General features: G+C 34.4%; 1 protein-coding gene and 1 non-coding gene across 2 annotated transcripts; one reads left to right on the top strand and one right to left on the bottom strand.

The window, feature by feature from the left end:
• Positions 593-9898, bottom strand: LOC109707605 (far upstream element-binding protein 2-like). The gene is made up of 7 exons (XM_020229014.1): positions 9314-9898; positions 8293-8507; positions 6949-7134; positions 6762-6857; positions 6396-6467; positions 6194-6310; positions 593-2050 (listed from the first exon to the last, which is right to left on the bottom strand). The coding sequence occupies exons 1-7, from the start codon at positions 9741-9743 to the stop codon at positions 893-895; spliced, it is 2274 nt and encodes a 757-aa protein (XP_020084603.1). The 5' UTR covers positions 9744-9898; the 3' UTR covers positions 593-892.
• On the top strand, positions 12074-12155 carry TRNAS-AGA. The gene has a single exon. It is a non-coding gene; the product is annotated as a tRNA-Ser (tRNA).

Below are 19905 nucleotides of genomic sequence, written 5' to 3'. Positions count from 1 at the left end.
TTAAGGCTCAGTTGGCAGCTATCAAATATGCTGATACCTAATGCAAATGGCAAAGGATTTGGTAGTTGGTACCCGAGGTCCCAAATTCAAATCCTAGTTGATTCACATTTTTAACTAAGTTTATTTCTAAATTAAATAAACGATACGGGTAACATGCTACCTATCTCTCAAAAAAAAAAAAAAAAAAAAAAAAAAAAAAAAAAAAAAAATCCTGATTTGCTTCTTCAGCACACTGAAAGCCCTAAAAAGATGCAAAACTTTTCCAACCGGAGCTTCTGCAGCGCAGGTTCAAGTTCAAAAGCTGTTTGCAGAAACACCTGCAACTCTTTCTATTAAAACGTTCGCTCATCTTCAAAACCGAAAAGCTCATTTCAATTTTCCACCAGAACAAAATCCAAGCATTGTTTCGCAAACAGCTAACAATGTAGAGAAGCGATTCCGAAGACAACGGAAAGGCTCCCCGACGAATCAGATGAACAATTTGCCAATAATACTAAAGCTTCTAAGAAAGAATTTCTAAAGAGGACCACCACAGGGTTCAAATAAGATTTCAACAACAAATTGTTCTGATGTTTTTAATGGTCAAGGAATAGAAGTAGAACATATGTATACATAGTTCAGAACCTTAAGTGTCCATCCATACATTTTACACTAAACACTACAAATCTTTTTTTTTTCTTTTTTTTTTTTGGTTTGCAGAAGCAAAAAATGAAGCGATGGAATAAAATATTTCCATACTCAAACATCTAAAGGGTTCGATAACATCATAAAGCAAAGAAGTTTCGAAAGAGAACATGGTTCAAAGTAACAAAATAACAACTGCAAAGATGCAAACGCTGAGACTACCTGACGTAGGACTAAACCACAGTGGACAAATACAAACTGCACGAAATCATACCTGCCACTGACCTCCATACCCAGGCTGCGGAGATGGGCCCTTTGCATATCCAGCCTGCGCTCCCCCAGGATGTACACCGTAACCTGGCTGCGCCGCCGAGGGTGGCACCGACTGCTCGTACCCCGACTGATTCGGCGGCGGTTGCACATACCCTGCCTGCGCCTGCCCCCCATATCCTCCGCCAGCAGGAGCTGGGGCACCATATCCTGAGCTTGGCATACTATTCCCGTACCCTGCATCCGCCGCCGCCGCCCCTCCCTGGTACCCATAGTTTGCAGTGTTAGCCACCGACTGGTCAGCGTAGCCCGGTTGGGCTTGCGGGTACTGTCCGTACTGCTGCGCCCCTTGCTGAGGGTACCCCTGCCCGTACTGCCCGCTCTGCTGTGGATAGGATTGAGCATAGCCATCAGCAGTACCAGAGGGCGGCCCGTAGGGTTGAGCATAATTAGGGTTCGGCTGCGACGGCACAGTTGAGCCGTACGGGTACGATTGTGGAGCAGGCGCACCCGAACCATAAGAAGGAGCTGGTGCTTGAGGAGGCCCATAGGATTGCTGGGCTCCTCCATAAGGAGGCTTGCCGTATGGATCTTGCTGCTGCTGCTGTGGATAGCCCGGCTGAGAGCCCATCGGTGGCTGTTGATGTCCTCCGTACATCTGCTGACCTGCAGTGTGAGCATCATACTTGGGCTCCCCATATCCGTGCCCGTAAGCCTGTTGGGTCGAAGGCGCCGATTGCGGGTAGGGATTCGGTTGCCCATAGCCCGAAGCTTGTGACTGACCCGCATAGTTGTAGTTCACCGGAGCAGAACCAGGAGCAGGCCCAGTGCCGGATGAGCGAGCGTCATAAGGTTGGGAACCCTGCCGGTAGTAGTCGTAGCCACCACTTTGTGAAGGGTGGCCACCCGGCCCCCTCGGGTCCCAAGATGTGCTCATTCCGGTCCGAGGAGGTTGTTGCGAGTAGCTGCTACCATAGGACTGAGGGTACTGCTGTGCATTTTGAGGCGGATACATACCTCTTTGCGGGTAGTCGTAGCCCCCTGCTGTTGGCTGCTGCGGGCGCGGTCCCCAATGGGAAGCAGCGGTGCTCGGCCCACGCGGACGGTAGCTTTGCTGGCCATGTCCGCCCGATAGCGATGACAGCCTTGACGGGGTCTGATTTGAATACAACACACAATTAGGTAAAAAATTGCAAAGCGAAAAAAAGCTGATTTGAGATTGACAAAGAATGAAGTTTTGCAGTACAACAAAGAAAGAACAAGAAATATAAAGAACTGTCAGAAGAAAATAAGGAATTAATTGCTCAAGCTGAATAGCATTAGCAGGGACAGAAACATGTATGCAAGCCAGTGATTAATATTATGAAAGTAGAAAACAGATGAAGAGCAACCAATTCAAATAAAGAGAGCTTAGAACAACTAAAGAGAAATAAAACATGCACTCAGTTAATAACACAGCAAATAGAATTGATCCAGATTAGAAGGGTCTTACCAATCAAAAGTAATAGTACATTCAACAAACTTGTTAACTTCTCAACGCTCATTTTCTAGAAAGGCACGAGCATCAGGTACAAGAATATTACAGCAAAAGCACTCTAAGAAGAGAAGTACTAACAAAAAAAATTGTAGCTTCACAAATAGAAGAATCTGCAATGCAAGTTGACAAAAATAAAATAAATGGCTGAAAAATACATGGAGCAAGGACGTCAAATCATGTTGCTGCAGACAACCCAGGCACTAAAGCAAATAACCATTAAACATTAACCATAGCATTCAGTGTATTTAATGTTGCATTGAAATATTATCACCACATAATGTAAGCATCAAATGGCTTCTGCAGCTTTCTTCATACTCAATAGGGGAGCAAAAAAGTACTTCAAGACAAGGTCCTCACTAACATGTGATAATTCCTGGAAGCATGACCTAAACCACTATCAGTAAATTCATGGCATTTAGAGGATACGGAACAATTACTCCAACATAAGCATTTTAGGACATATGGTTGTATAGGGTAGAACCATGCAAGAATATGTGAATCAAAAGCTTCATCATAGTGACGCACTTATAACACATGGCATAGGCATCATACATTTGGCCATTATAACAAGACTTAGTTGACCATACTCTTGTGAGATTACAATTTGTCAATCTTTTGAGTCTTAAAGCAGCCTTACCAACTACATCAACTCGCAAGAGATAAAGCCTGATACCCCTCTTCTGTAGATGAGAGTAAGGGACGGAGAATGTTGACCCGATGAGTAAAGCGTAGCTGTATCTGCATTACGAAAGCCAACCCATATTCCAAAGTGGCAACTTGAGAATAAATATCAGGGGTACTGACAGCAAGTGATTCAAGGATGCAACATGCAAGAAGAGGTCAAGACTAGTCAGATTTTATAAAGAGAAATCAGCTCGTTTTTCTCAGTGCAGGGAAAAATGTTTCAGACCATATACTCTGTATTCCTAAAAAAATTTTAAAAAAAAATTCTTAAAACAAACTTCCTGGAACAACACACAACTTCATGTCTAAAACCAAGGTTTTTATCAATCCTATTACACATAGCGATGAAAGCAGAATAAAACTCCACTTCAAACCATACTAGTCAATTTAAGTCATACTACTGCTGAAAAAGAAAGTTCTACATCAATGAAACTCTTGAAAGGGCTATAATTATACAGGAGTTGCATGACTAACATCATAAACAATTCTTGGTTAGAAATGCATGCACATTTCACATCTTAGAAGACCGTCAAACATGCAGTCTACCCAAATAATTAGAGTATAAGAATACTCCAGCAACAGTTATATTCCTTGGCAATGATAGAGCAAGAAAGTACTATATTCTCCTAGAAGTACGAAAAAAATGTGGTGCATCCTACATCATAAGTCGTCACTTGGATAATCAGAAGAGCATACCAAAAATAGAATCCATATCTGAATATACCAACCTATGTCAAACCTTCAAGAGATGGAAGCTGTCGTTTATATTCGCCAGACATGAAAATAGTTAGCTAATGCATGGACACTTAATTTTGACTGTGACAACACATTTCTTACTTACTAAAATTGCACAAACAACACAAAAGGTGAAACCACAAAAGTAAAAATATATTTTCTTACTTACCACATACATTAGCTTGTAACATTGGTTGTGGAATAAAAAAAAGGACTAAGAATGTTGCATGCATTATCATTCTTAAAATATTCTCCTAGGAAACACTAAAACCTCCCAGGATATCAGAGACGTATAGGCAGGAATTTTTTGAGAAGATCATGCAAGCAAAGTTTTTTATGGGTAGAAGTAGCAGGCGTAAAAATGAACTTGGCTTCTCTGGAAGATGATTCCCACACACTGCAGCCGGCAACATATGCTTCAATTCAAATTTAGTCTGCCAAACTTACCAAACATGTGACCTGAGTTTCTTCACATAAAGTAAGAACATGCAAGCAAACAGGGAAATAGGAAATCACAGCATTCTCAGTAAGAATTAAAACCCATGGATGTTTACTGCAGTACGAAGTAAGGTTATAGCAAGACCAATACTAATTACAGGTCTTATTCTAAACTGCACCTGTCATGGTATATAGCACTACTAATCAACTAGCATACTGGTTTCATCGCTAACCAATCTAATTTTGTTTTCACATTGGCATAAACTAATAGAGTCTTGATATTAAATTAAAGCCAACTGAAGAAGTTTGTCAAAGCCTCTTCAGATTTGCACTGCCCAACCCCATATGGTAAAAGGCTCAGATAATGTGTCATATGCGCAAATTGTTCTTAAGAAATAATGTATTGTTACATAGAAAGTGTGAACTGTAAGAATAGAATCTGCAACTCTGATTGCCACAGCGAAAAACAAGAACAGAGGGTACAAAATATCAATGCAAAAGAGAAACAGCCAACTTTGGACATAATTCCCACTTCATCTATACAATATAAAATCTAATAGCACTTTGCGGAAAATTGCTTCAAAATGCAGCAATTTGTAATAACAAAAAGCTAGAATGCTATACCACCTCATAAAAGATAATTGCTTCCAGGTTTAGTTGCACCACACTGTCATATAATTCATCCAGAGACTAAGAATTCAAATCCATATTGTAAGAGGTGGGCTCCAAGTTGATGACAAAACACTAATTGTCAATCCGGGGAAACTTTTTGACTTTATGTTACGCTCCATACCAGTTTTATCTAATAGCACTTTGTGGAAAATTGCTTCAAACTGCAGCAATGTGGAATAACAAAAAGCTAGACTGCTATATCACCTCATAAAAGATAATTGCTTCTAGGTTTAGTTGCACCACACTGTTATATAAACTCATCACAAATAAGAATTTGAACCCATATTTTAAGAGGTTGGCTCTAAGTTGATGACTAAACATTAATCAGGCCAATTCAATCCAGGAAACTTTTTGACTATATGTTATGCTCCATACCAGTTAATAGTAGTGGACGCTAAACAAGGAAAAGTCCAAAATTTCTATCAAATAAAAATACATTAACATGTGAATAATTCCATGATGAAGATTTTACACCAGAAGGTTCACATTATTTCCCTCATATTGTATCTACATAAAAGAAACTGCATAGCACCACATGCTTCGAGCTCAAGAAAAGGAGAGGGAAGTGCAAAAGAATTATGAAAACATTAGGAGATAACTAGTCAGATATCACCATGGTTTGATAAAAGGATGGTCATTGTCTGTGTGTAGAATTGATGAACCAAAGAATATAAATAACATGCAAATCCAGGGGTAAATAAGCATCCAATTCAATGTTTAGCAAAAACAAAGTACAAGCAAACCTAGGACAAGAAACCATCCAATCCATAGCAGTTCACAACATAAATTGTCTAAGCTCATACACATCAACCCATTAAAACAATAAGTTAGCTACATTTTCTGGAAATGGTTAAATATAGATGACTGCCACTTTTCCATTTTCCATGTCAATAACCAACACACAATATAGCTATTAGCACAAGGAAAAAGGATAGCAGCCACTTTACATCTAATCCTTATATAAACCATATCAGCTTGCTAAGCAAGCTTTACTAAGTAGGTATAAGTGAAAAAAATAAACACTTTCCATTTTAAGTGTGCTCCTCTCAACTAGTCAATAAACTATGAACCAATCTTCTACCAAGCACAACATTCCTTTAATGAGCAGCTTGTGAGATGAAACAGTCATCATTATAACTAATACTTACATGATGCCACATAGTATCAGAAGAAAATTTGACGTCATAAATCAAGGGAGAAGATTCAATTAACAAAGAAGACATTAATAAGTACCTGACTTATAACTTCTTTGATCATTTCTTTTGCAACTTCTATTTGTTTCTTATCACCAGTGACACGTACAGTTCTTTCCTTTGACGAGTCACCCTCAGGAAGGTGCTGAGGTATCAACTGCACAAGACAGGAAAACTTTTAATAACTAATATTTTAAAAAAAAAGGCATCTTCCTCAGACTTAATAGGGCCACAAATCATACCTGAATGCGAGCACCAGATCGTGTCTGTAGGTTCTTAATTGTTTCCCCACCCTTTCCAATAACCAATCCAACCTACATGTTAGAGAAAGAGAAGATGTCAGAGAGAGAGAGAGAGAAGAGGGAAGGGGGGAAGGGGTGGAAAGAGAGAAAACACAAGTAAATTGCAACAAATCTAGAAATACAAAATTCAGGGTAATTTCTCATATATCCTTAAAATCATTGAGATACAATATATACATCGACAAAGTTTTTTAACAAGGGCAATTTTGTGTTGTTTACAAGGGCATTTTAACAATTTCACTTTAGGCATTAGTATTGTACACATCAAGAAGGGTATATATGTAACTTATTGTACCCTCAATTTACCTTCTCATTGGGAACTTGTATTTCGATTTGCTCAGCGCCAGATTGCACAGTTCCAAAACCCTTAGCCACAAGGGCAGGAGAACCACCTGCATCAGCCTGGCAAAATGATGGACAGTAAGAAACAGCTGCAAGGAAAATAAACCATAAATTACAGAGAAGATACTAATACATTGAACATTATATTGACCTCAGCTATGACATCCCTAATTAGCTTCTCGGCTTTGTTGATACTTTCGAGAGAGCCTATCAGTTCAACAGGTCGAGTAGAAGACTGCGGATCAGCTTGTGCATCCCTTGTGATCTGAATTTTAGCCCCTGAATTGATTTGCAGGAACTTGATCGTTTCCCCAGCTTTACCAATAAGCACACCAACCTGTAATATAAACCAGCAAACAAGGAAAAAAAAATATGAAAATCTACAAACCACACAGTAATAGCACAGGATAATATGGACGAAGAGTTTGCTGCACCCAAATTCTAGCAGGCTGGAAGAGAAAACAGCTACTGATTAAATTTTGCATAAGTGCATGCATGGTTGCTTGCACAGCTTCAAATAACCAAAATAACTATTATTTTGAAATAGGCATTCCTAAAAATGTAGATAAATTTAGAAAACAAAGTTCAAGGACAATTATTGGTTTAGCAGTGGCAAAATGGATAGCATTAACAATATTCCAGTTTAACAATAGCCAGTTTCTCTCTCAAAATGTAAAGAAAGAGATGGATATGTATATAATTAAAAAAACGTATAACTGTATTATTAGCTATACAAAAGCAAACTGAATATCTCTTTTATATCTATTATATATTATCTATTTCCTCAATATTTATCATATTGAGCAAATATTTAGGGCATGTTTGGTTCATGATTGGAATAGGAATAGAAAATGGAATTAAATTGTACCGGAATGGGAAATGAAATGACGAATCATCCAAAAACATTTGGTTCATTATTGGAATAGAAATTGGAATGAACATCTACAATTTAGGGAGAGAGCTTTGGTTAAGAGAAAGGACAATGATGAAGGAAGAGAAGGGGAGGGTGTTTGTGAGAAAGGGCTTTGAGTGATTTACTTTGGAATGGGCCAATCCGAAATTCAAAGCCGGATTGGACCATAAATAGATTTGGTCGTTCCCATTCCAGAGCGAAATGGGAATCGGAATCCAATTCCTATAAAACAAACAACAACTATCGGAATCAATGAATTCCATTCCGATTCCATAGTCTAAAATAGGTGATCCAAGCAAGCCCTTAATGCTCAAGATTAAAAACACTATGTCACATAAAACTGGCCTACCTATCTAACTTATATATTAAAATATCATATGGTATTTGAACAAAAACATTGAACCCATATGATCCTAGCCAACTAGTGATCCACATTCAAGCCAAAAGAAACTACACAGATTCATACCTATACGTAGCTAAACTCAGATAGGAGTCAGATGGGATGTATAATCCCCTACCAGGTTTCACCATTGTTGGGAGGCAATCACATTGGACTGAGAAAAGAGAACAAACTAAAATTACCTTATTATTAGGAACTTCTATTTTGCGAGATGATGTTTGCAATGAAAGGTCATCAGAATCCAGCTGTCCACCAGAAGAATCACCATCTTGTCCGGAAGCTTCTGTTGTTGATTTTGGCAGATCCTCTTCAGGCTGCAAATTATCTGGTAAAGGATACTGACCATTGACGGCTGGTGGACCTTCCGACTTCTCCACTTCCTGGTCTTCACTATCAGCTGAGACAAAATAAAATAAAAAAAAATAAAAAATTCGTCACATATTGCATGTTTGGTGTATGCTTTTTTGAATCTAATGTTTAATGTTCATATATAGGTACTATGCCAAACCTCCCGTCATATTGGATGGTGTTACCTCCAAAATGAAAAAAAAATGGTCATAACAAGAAAAGTTCTTCTTTTTTTTTTTGAAAACAACAGTTTGGATAAACCCATTGTTTCTAGCCATGGCACCAAATATTTGCAAGGGAAAGCTGTTCTAACCAAATTGGGTGATCCAAAGATAACCCAAGTGCAACATTTGTAGCCACCCCATGGCAGTGTTATCCTTTGTTTTCTGAGACCGAGAGTCTGCATAAACCCATCTTTTTCCTTAGCAACAGCACCAAATATTCACTGGAGACTGCTGTTCCAACAAAAACCAGGTGATCTAGAGATAATCCAGGTACAACCCATAAGTACAATATCCTTCATTTCAACCCCAGTTATACCCATCTTATTTGCTACCCCTAAGATTATCCCAGCAATTACAATAGTAGACCAAATTTATGCCAACCAACACCATGCCTAGAAGCAGTAAACTGAACATATAGTCGCATGCAAGGATCAGCAGGTAAACATAATGCAAAAGACGAGAATTTAGACCCAAAAAAAAAACACCATCAAGCAACTATGTAGATATAAATGATCATTACACCAGCGTGCTCCGAGCGCGCACCTACACATTCACAGATCCAAACCCTAGAAAACGAATCACAGTAACCATTGTAAACAGAACATGTTAAGGGAAAAATAAGGCGATATACCTAATCCACCGGTCTCCCCGTCCACCCGCTGCCGCTTCGCATCGCCATCCAACGTCCCCTCCGCCTCCTCCTCCTCCTTCGCCGCCGTATCTGGAGCTGCCCTCGACTCCTCCGCCTCCTTCTCCGGCGCCTCCATATCCTCGAGCTTCCTCTTGTGATCGGAAGCGGCGGGTGGTACATCGTCGTCCCCCGACGGCTCCACCGGAGAAGCTTCTTCCTCCACCGCTCCTCCTCCTTCTCCTCCTCCTCCTCCTTCTCCTCCTCCTCCTCCTCCTCGCGACGCCTCCTCTCCCTGCTCCGCATCCACCTCCTCCGCCGCCACCGCCGCCGCTGAAACCGGCGGCGACACCACCTCCTCCTCCGCCGCCGCCGCTTCGTGCTCGGTCACCACCGAGGTCTCCGTCGCCGCCGCCGCCTCGGATTCCGCCATGGCCGTCGCGGAGAGCGAGAGAGAGGACGAGCTCCGATGGGGTGGGCGAGTGATGGGGGCTATTAGGGTTTGGTGCGGGTGAGATATTTCTCTTCCGAGCGTATGAGGGGTTTAGAGGAACACAAGTGCGTGCGCATCGGTAATTCGAGTTAGCGAGTTATTACTGGGTTTATATAGTTAGGGTTGGATCTTAATGGGCCTATTGGGCCTCATATTAGCCCAACGATCTACACCGGGTTTTGAAATTGCCCCCTATACTATATACAATTTTGAAACAAACCCCTCAACTTCGCTAAACTTTGGGGGTAAATTCCACGTTTGGTCCTTAGACTATGAATTCTTGACACTTTGGTCCTCGAACTTTCATTTATTTTAATTGCTGGTTCGACTTTTAGAATTATTGCAATCAAGTCCTACAATCTAATTTAATTGGTAAAATATTGACAAATTATTAATTTAAAATTTATTTGAAAGTGTTGTGATTAACAATGTGATAATAATTAAGATTTTATATCACTTCTACATCAATAATGTGTCAATATTTCGTCAACTAAATTGGATTGTGTAACTTGATTGCGGTAGTTCTAAAAGTTCAAATTGAAAATTATAATAAAGTAAAGGTTGATGACCAAATGTGCAATTTACCCTAAACTTTTTATTTTTTTATTTGAATATTTTCATCAAATAAAATTAATGATTAATCAAATTCTTATCTTCTAGTTCAAATTAATTGCAAATATTTTTACCTTAATTTTAAGCATAATTGAAAGCTCCAAGCACATCCCCTGAGTTAGGACTTGCAATATAGCTCATTGTAGTTTGTAAGCCAGCTTGGCTCAGCTCAAAATAAGCTTGTGATTGATTGCTCATTTAATATACAAGTTGAATACAAGCTAGATTCTTTAACTCAAAAATTTTAATGAGTTGGAATATATTTCCTCGTATTCAGCTTGATATAGTTTGATTATATATATATAGAAAATTTTCTTGTCAATACCTGCTTTTCACTTTTTCTTCCTGTCATTTAAAAACCTACACTCTGCCCCCTTGAAAAATATGAAATGTTCACTTTGGCCCCCCACCGTCAGTATTTCGCTAGGATTTCGTTTATATCCTATTATTATATATTTTTATACCCAAAATACCCTCAGCTTCCTCCCCTGCATCCTTCCTCGCCGCCTACGCCGCCTCTCCTTACTCCTCCACCTCACCCTCGCCCTCGCCCACTCCTCCATTCGCGCCCACACACACACTCTCATGCTCCTTCGCCGTCTCGCCCTCGCCCTCGCTCACGTCTCCGTTCATGCCCACCCCAATCTCCTCCTCCTCTTTAATCATTACTTATTCGAACTAGAAGAGGATAAATATATTTTTTACATTTTGAAGTTACACAAAGCCATGTATCTAAATTGCGATAAAATAGTAACTAGGAATGCAAATAGATCCTGGTTGATAAAGTTTCCACCCCGATGCTCCTCCAATGGGGACTGGGGAGATAAGTGGGGCCAAAACTCATGGGAAAAATATAATTTGCTGGTGTAGCTAAAAATAATTAAAATTTATTTGTTTTTTATTTTTCATAATTTTTATTTAGAAGAATTTATTTTAAGTAGTTTCTAAAATTTTAGAATTTTTCATATAGAATAAATTCGTAATTTTTCCATCATAATGAAGAATGCAGAATTTCCAAACAGTTTAGAGTATTGTCAATATGCAACAGAGGCGCAGTTTGAACTGCAAAAAACTTTTAACATGCATATCCTTCAAATAGTTCGATGAATTAGCCAAAGCAGTTAAGACGTCACAAAAACTCTCCTCTATAGGCGGGACAAAATTCTACCATTTCGGAGTTGATCGATCTTATTTGCGCACAAATTTATACTACGTTGCGACAATTGCTAACAGTACTACAATTATAGTAGCTGCTGCAGCATTTTTAGTCTATGTTAGCTATCCCGAATCCGCCTTGATCTGCTAAGAAAATATAACGGAAGAAGGGCGGTCCTTTCCTTCTCTTAATTTATTCTAATCCACCAAATGTCTGTTTCTATCCAGAACCTTTCCGACTGAAGTAGTAAGTGGTGCGAAAAATAAAATAAAATAAAAATCACCTAGTTCCAAGCTAACTCTGATCCGCCAAGAAAATAGAATCGAAAGGAGAGGACACCACCTCGGATTCCCCCATCTGTATCCCTAATAGTAACTTCTCTCAAATATAGGGATCCATTAAATTATTTAATCAAATTTATGGGGTTTGATTGGCAAAAATTAAAAAGAATTTTACATTTTATTCATATAGTTTTTATTACAAAATATTTTTAATAAATAATGTGGTCGTGCCGGAGTGGTTATCGGGCATGACTAGAAATCATGTGGGCTCTGCCCGCGCAGGTTCGAATCCTGCCGACCACGTTTTTAAATTCAGTTTATTTTATTTTTATTTTGTTTTCTCAATATATTTTTTAGGGTTAATTTCGTATAGTTTGTAAATGTATTAAATAGTAAATATATTTCTATAAAGTTTAATTTTTTATATTTATTCTTATAAAAAGTTTAGTGATATTCATATTTGCCCCTCTGGTTTGTTATCGGCTTATCGCGCGTGAATTGTTTCTTATTTAATAGAAGATAAGCGAAATGATAATTTTACCATCACAATTATATCCCTCTAAAAGTCTCAACTATTAAAATTATGCAGAAATATCCTTCCAAAAATCTCCACTATTAAAATTATGCAGAAATATCCTTCCAAAAATCTCCAACAGTCATCTTCTTCCTTTCTGTCATTACAAATAATATAAAAGGTACAAAAAGATCAATTTACCTCATTCACTAATCAGAGTTAAGAATTTTACCTATGTTAAGTATATTTTTCTAACAGATACTAACAGCTGGGATATATTTGAAAACGATAAAAACTTTTGTAGTGATAAATATGAAAAGTTGAACTTTGTATATATATATCTGCTATTCGATATATTTATAGGGAGTTGTATGCAATTAACCCTATTCTTTAAGATGGATATTTTGTAATTAATATTTATTTTTAATTTTTTTCCCAAGTTTAAAATTTAAAAGAAATTTTAAGACNCCCTCTAAAAGTCTCAACTATTAAAATTATGCAGAAATATCCCTCCAAAAATCTCCAATAGTCATCTTCTTTCTTTCTGTCATTACAAATAATATAAAAGGTACAAAAATGTCAATTTACCTCATTTACTAATCAGAGTTAAGTATTTTATCTATGATTAAGTATATTTTTCTAACTGATCCTAACGGCAAGGATATATTTGAAAACAATAGAAATTTTTGTAGCGATAAATATGAAAAGTTGAACTTTGTATAGATATCTCTACTATTCAATATATTTATAGGGAGCTGTATGCAATTAACCCTATTCTTTAAGATGGATATTTTGTAATTAATATTTATTTTTAATTTTTTTCGCAAGTTTAAAATTTAAAAGAAATTTTAAGATTTGTGTTTTAGATTTTATTTAATTTTAATTTTTATATTTTTTTCAGTATTCATTTTTTAGGACAATTTTATTTTAAATTCCTTTTTCCAAGTTTAAATTTAACAGAAATTTTAATTTAATTTTAAATTTCTTCTTTGTTAAGTTTTCTCTATATGGATATTTTTACCCTAATATTTTAACATGGATATTTTGTAACTACTTTCGACCATGATTTAATATTATTTAATTTGATCCTTAAATTTTATATTTTTCTTTTTCTATTATTATATTTCTTTTCCCCAATACATTTTTTAAGATGGATATTTTGTAATTAATTTTTATTTTAAATTTTTTTCTCAAGTCTAAATTTTTTTTAAAAAAATTTAATATAATTTTTTTCTTATTTTAATATAATTTTTTTTTCTTTTCCCTGTACATTTGTTAACATGGATATTTTGTTATAAATTGCCATTTTTAATCTTTTTCTCCAAATTCAAAATTTATAAGAAAGTTTTATACATCTTTCATTTTTGTTTATATTTTATTTTCATGTATTTTTGGAATTTTTCTAGAATGGATATTTTTAACTTAATTTTTTTTAACATGGGTATTTTCTAATTAATTTTCAACCATGGTGTACTATTATTAAAATTTATTATTTAATTTATTATTTAATTTTTATATTATTAAGTTTATTTTTTATTTTTCCCCTATAAATTTTTTAAGATGGCTATTTTGTAATAATTTTTATTTTTAATTTTTTCCTCCAGTTTAAAATTTAAAAGAAATTTTAATTTAATTTTTAATCTCTTTTCCCTATACATTTAGTTATTGATTTTTATATTAATTTTTCCTCAAGTTCAAAATTATAAGAAAATTCAATAGATATTTCATAATATTGTTGATTTTTTTATTTTCATATATTTTTATAGTTTTTCTGGCATGGATATTTTTAAGGCATTTTTTGCAAAAAAAAATCACTAGTTTTGGTTTTTTTGCAAAAGTAGGTTATTTTTTTGTTTTCGTAGATTTTGGCTAAAATTTTTGAAAATTGATCAAAATGCTCGTGCCTTAAATATCATCTCTTCTTCCTCTGCTCCGTCCTCGCTGGCCGTGTCTCCACTCTTGGCGGTGGCCTCGAGCGCTCATCCTACCTCCTCTGCCTCCACACTAACTCTTTCGTTGCGTCCGCATCGTAACACCTTATAAGCGAGAGAAATGCGATGAACTTGACTCGTTCGTTGCCGTTGTTATTTAGTGCTTCACAGGAGATAGAGGCGAAGGTGGCGGAGGAGGAAGAGGGCGATGATCGCTAGTCGAAAATACTTTCGAAGCATGTCTGCGGCGAGTGTGGCCGATGACGATCGACAAGGTGGCGATGATAGTGAGAGGAAAAATCTCTACATTACAATTAGTAAATCTATTATTTTACACGAAATCTAATAATTTTATTAAAAGTCATTAGCTAAATAGTAAAAAAATATGAAATAAATTTTCATAATAGATTGATTGAAAGCTTCTATCAAGTTATTTTTAATTATTTTTATATGTATTTTATTTTTTTATTAAAATGAGCTGAATATATACTCTGTCACTTTTAAATAATACTTTTTAACAATTTTGATCTAAAATTATTACTGCAGAGATTTTTTTTAAAAAATAGTTAAATGGCATCTTTAAAAGAAAATAGTATAATATAGAAATATCTATAATATCAATTTTAAATTTTAATATAAAATAGATGGATAGAATTGATATCAAAAATCAAAAATTAAATTTAATTCACAATTTAAACTCAAATTTAAATTTTAATGTAAAATAAATGAATAGAAATGCTACTTTTTAACAGATTGAATATAATAGTTCATTTTTATTTTTAATATTTTTAACCAATTGATCATAACCGTTCGTAGAATTAAAGTTATAGATAGGTATGAATGTTTTTTTTTAACAAATTGATCATAATCGTTTATTCTTATTTGAGATANTTAATTTTTCCTCAAGTTCAAAATTATAAGAAAATTCAATAGATATTTCATAATATTGTTGATTTTTTTATTTTCATATATTTTTATAGTTTTTTCTAGCATGGATATTTTTAAGGCATTTTTTGCAAAAAAAAAAATCACTAGTTTTGGTTTTTTTTGCAAAAGTAGGCTATTTTTTTGTTTTCGTAGATTTTGGCTAAAATATTTGAAAATTGATTAAAATGCTCGTGCCTTAAATATCATCTCTTCTTCCTCTGCTCCTTCCTCGCTGGCCATGTCTCCACCCTTGGCGGTGGCCTCGAGCGCTCATCCTACCTCCTCTGCCTCCACACTAACTCTTTCGTTGCGGCCGCATCGTAACACCTTATAAGCGAGAGAAATACGATGAACTTTTGTTGTTTAGTGCTTTATAGGAGATAGAGGCGAAGGAGGCGGAGGAGGAAGAGGGCGATGATCGCTGGTCGAAAATACTTTCGAAGCATGTCTGCGGCGAGTGTGGCCGATGACGATCGACAAGGTGGCGATGATAGTGAGAGGAAAAATCTCTACATTACTATTAGTAAATCTATTATTTTACACGAAATCTAATAATTTTATTAAAAGTCATTAGCTAAATAGTAAAAAAATGTGAAATAAATTTTCATAATAGATTGATTGAAAGCTTCTATCAAGTTATTTTTAATTATTTTTATATGTATTTTATTTTTTTGTTAAAACGAGCTGGATATAAACTCTGTCACTTTTAAACAATACCTTTTAACAATTTTGATCTAAAATTATTACTGCAGAGATTTAAAAAAAAAGTAATTAAATGGCATCTTTAAAAGAAAATAGTATAATATAGAAAATAAAAAAGCTCGCAAAGCACAATATAGTATAGTGTTATTAAGACTAGAATATTCTTAGAAGTAAATAAAAAAATTCACTTTCATGCCATTCCAACAACCAAGTATTTGAATCAACATACGACGTAGCTAAACATGATCTTGAGTATTGAACTTACTAACACTCGAATTTCGAGATTGTTCCATATTATTTGCCTAATGATCAAACGACCTCAAATTTATCTTATATTAGTGATTAAAAATACTCTGACACTCCAATAGTCCCACATCGGATGGGAATGAGATTGTTATTGGGTTTATAAGAGACTTAGACACTAGTAATAATAACTGGGCTTAAGCATTTTGGGCTGTTGGCTGAGCCCAACGAGTTATTATTGCTAGTGGGCTGGGTCGTTATATTTGGTATCAGAGTCGGTTCACCAGCTGGACATGTGTGGCGAGTCTCGGCTGAGCCAGAGTCTGGATGACGGGCTAGCGAGACGAGTCTCACATCGCCTAGTGATCTTGAGCTGTGTGTGATTGGACTGACGAGGACATCAGGGCCTTGACGGTGGAGTCTGTGACACCCCAATAGTCCCACATCGGATGGGAATGGGGTTGTCATTGACTTAGACACTAGTAATAATAACTGGGCTTAAGCATTTTGGGCTGTTGGCTGAGCCCAACGAGTTATTATTGCTAGTGGGCTGGGTCGTTATAAATACTTAATTTTGAACTCACTTAAAGACTAAGTAAATAATATCAAAAATTCTAAAAATTCAAATCTAAATTGCTTAAATAGTCTAAATCAAATTTTACAGTGCTGAGTATCGATTCAGATAATAATAGCAGAAAATGACGAATTACTAGAAGAGTTTACATCTCAAAGTATTCTAGTCCAGTTACTTTCTTAAATTAGATTGTAAAGCTAAAATTTTTAAAATTTAAATATCTATTTTAAACTATGACGTAGATTTTTTTTTTAATATAGTCAAAAAATGATATAGATATGATCACAGCAAGATAAATAAAAATTGTAAATTATTTCTTATTAAATTAAATATATTTTCAGGAAAGCTTTAATTAGATACCATACAATTTTAGTACATTTTGGCTTTGTCACCCATGTTGTAAAAATGTCACTTTGTTTACTAGGGAAAATTTCATCACTACCCTTCCAAATAAGTCTAATATTATGAATGCCCCTATAAAAATTGAAATATCATAAATAACCTTTTAAAAGAGAGAAACTTTCAAAAATAACCTTCACACTAATTTATTATCAATTTTGAATAAACAACAAACAAAATTCCAACTTTGCCCTTATTGTCATTACCATCTTAAAATATTTAATTGACTATAAAATCATTTATAATTTTATAAACACTCTTTTAAATTTATAAATAACCTACATTTAGAAATAAGTTTTTTGTCAGTTAAAAAAATATATATAATCCTGACAAGTTAAGCTAAAAAATAAAAAAAATCAAAAGTTTTGAAAAAAATTTAGCAAAAAATTGTTTAAAGTATCAATTGACTCATTAAAATAAGGTTAAACAATTTATTCAAAATATAACTTAAATATATATGCATGATGTGAATTAAGTTATTTGAACTAGCACAAATTTCTGTGCTTTGGCATTTCGAGTTTAAGATAAATGATATAAAGTATCTTATTTTATAAACCACACAGCAGTAAAATGATATATTTTACTGTTTATTTTAATATTTTAAAATAAATACATCATGTTAAAATACTTTTGTAAAAAATTTTAGAAGTTAAGGGCAAAATGGACATTTCGACCATATTTATGATAATCTAAATATTTTATAATTCTATAAAGAGATGAATAGTAAGGGTAAAGGTATATTTGAAAAATAATAAGTATTTGTAGAGGTAATTGTGATATAATCAAATTTATAGGGGCATCTATGATATTTTTGAAGTTTAGAGGGGCACAAATGAAATTGACCCTTGTTACTATGTAATTTATTTGTATTTTTCTATAATGTTTTGCTGTTAAAGAGGTTAGCAAAAGACACAATTTACAAACCACAAAATAGAAAAGTGATATACTTTTATTTTATAATTTACAAATTATATTATAATTTTTACAGTAAAATAAAAAAAATACAATACATCAAAATAATAGTTTTTTTAAAATGAGGCAATTGCTTATATATACCTGAAATATTCCGGACTTTCTAATTTACTCCTTTTAGAAGAATATTGAAAATATTCTTTTACGTTCCAACCTACTTCAAATATATCTATAGAGTTAAATTCTGTTAACAAACTGTTACAATAACTATTATCTATATAAAATTACTAATTTTCTATTCAAATATACCCTTCCACCATTACGACTTTTCTTATTGGCCGTTAAGTTAGGGGTACAAAAAGTATTTTAATTTTTGGCCTTTTCAAATATACCTTTTAATTATCACCAACATTTCTTATTTGCCCTTAAGTTAAGAGTAAAATAGGCATTTTGATTTTTTTTAAATTTTAGTAGATATTTAACTCATATTTAATCCAAGTTAACTTAACGGCTGATAATTGCAGGAGTATTTTAGAATAACGGATGAAAATATGAGGGATATATTAGAAAGAAAAAAAAAGGTGGGATAAATAAAATATTTTTGAAGTTCTGAGAGGTACATAAGTAATTATCCATTTTTAAAACATAGGATGTAAATATAAAATGCATTAAACTACGTAAGTACGTAGGGCTAGGAATGCAAACAGAGTGAATTTGGAGGTGAAAGACCCACCCCGCCTCTTACCCAGCCAACACCAAATCTGCCTAGCCTCCCGTCTCACCTCTATGATGAAATAAAATATATCTTTCATAACTCACCATACTTAGAAATCTGCCCTAGGCGCCCCAAATCCACCCTAATTAAATATTTTTTTATTTTTTATTTAAATTTAAATTAAACATATATTTTTGTTTTAATAAAAAATAAAATTTTAAAAATAATTAAAATATCATAAAAATAAGCATCTCCTAAATCATATTAATTTTAGAAAGAGCTAACATTTAATATCAAATAATATTTTTAAAATAAAAATTATTTTATAATTAATATTTATTGGGACAAATTCGGGGTGGGACATGGCAGCACGAATTAAGGATTGATTAAACTTTTTATCATCTTCTGCTCCAAATCTATTTTGGGATAAAAAACTATCCGAATTTAGTACCTTGAATTTGTCTATTGGTATTTATTTACTACCCCATTTAGGGTCTACCCCATTTAGGGTGGATCAGGCGAGAGCTCTGCCAACCAGAATCCATTTGTATCTTTGCAAGCTGGGCTAAATTGTAGCTTTTCTTAGATATTATAAAAAGTGTTGCTAGGTCTACCGCCCTATTTAGGTTGTAATTTTACAACCTAACCCATCATTATATTAAACTTAAAGTCAAAAAAATTATTTAAATCTTAAAATCATTTAGTTATGGGCTAGAAATATTACAATCCTTTTGAATTGTAGACTTAGGGCCTATTTAGCATTCATTGAAAAAGAAAATAGAATTTTATTTTCTACCGTATTTAACATTTTGAAAAATTATATACTATGTACAAAAATTACTTTTTTTTTTTACTATTTGGATTACCTCTTAAAAAAACACTCAATGAAGAAAAGTTATAATAATCAAAACAAACCCTTTTTTTCTTTTTGGATCAAAATATGAAAAAAAACATAATTTATTAGTAGATTGTATCAAATTGAATTTATTTTTAAAACATAACTAAAAACAAAATAATTAAATACAAATAATTTAATGTTTGACATTGGCGTTATCATCGTTGGCAGCATCGACGGCGGCGACGCCGATATCATTGTTGTCATAGTTGTTAGAGGGAGTAGAGATAGAGGGAGAGGG

Source organism: Ananas comosus, linkage group 1, assembly GCF_001540865.1.
Source record: "Ananas comosus cultivar F153 linkage group 1, ASM154086v1, whole genome shotgun sequence".
NCBI classification, from domain to species: domain Eukaryota; kingdom Viridiplantae; phylum Streptophyta; class Magnoliopsida; order Poales; family Bromeliaceae; genus Ananas; species Ananas comosus.
This window is presented reverse-complemented; position numbering and strand designations above follow the sequence as displayed.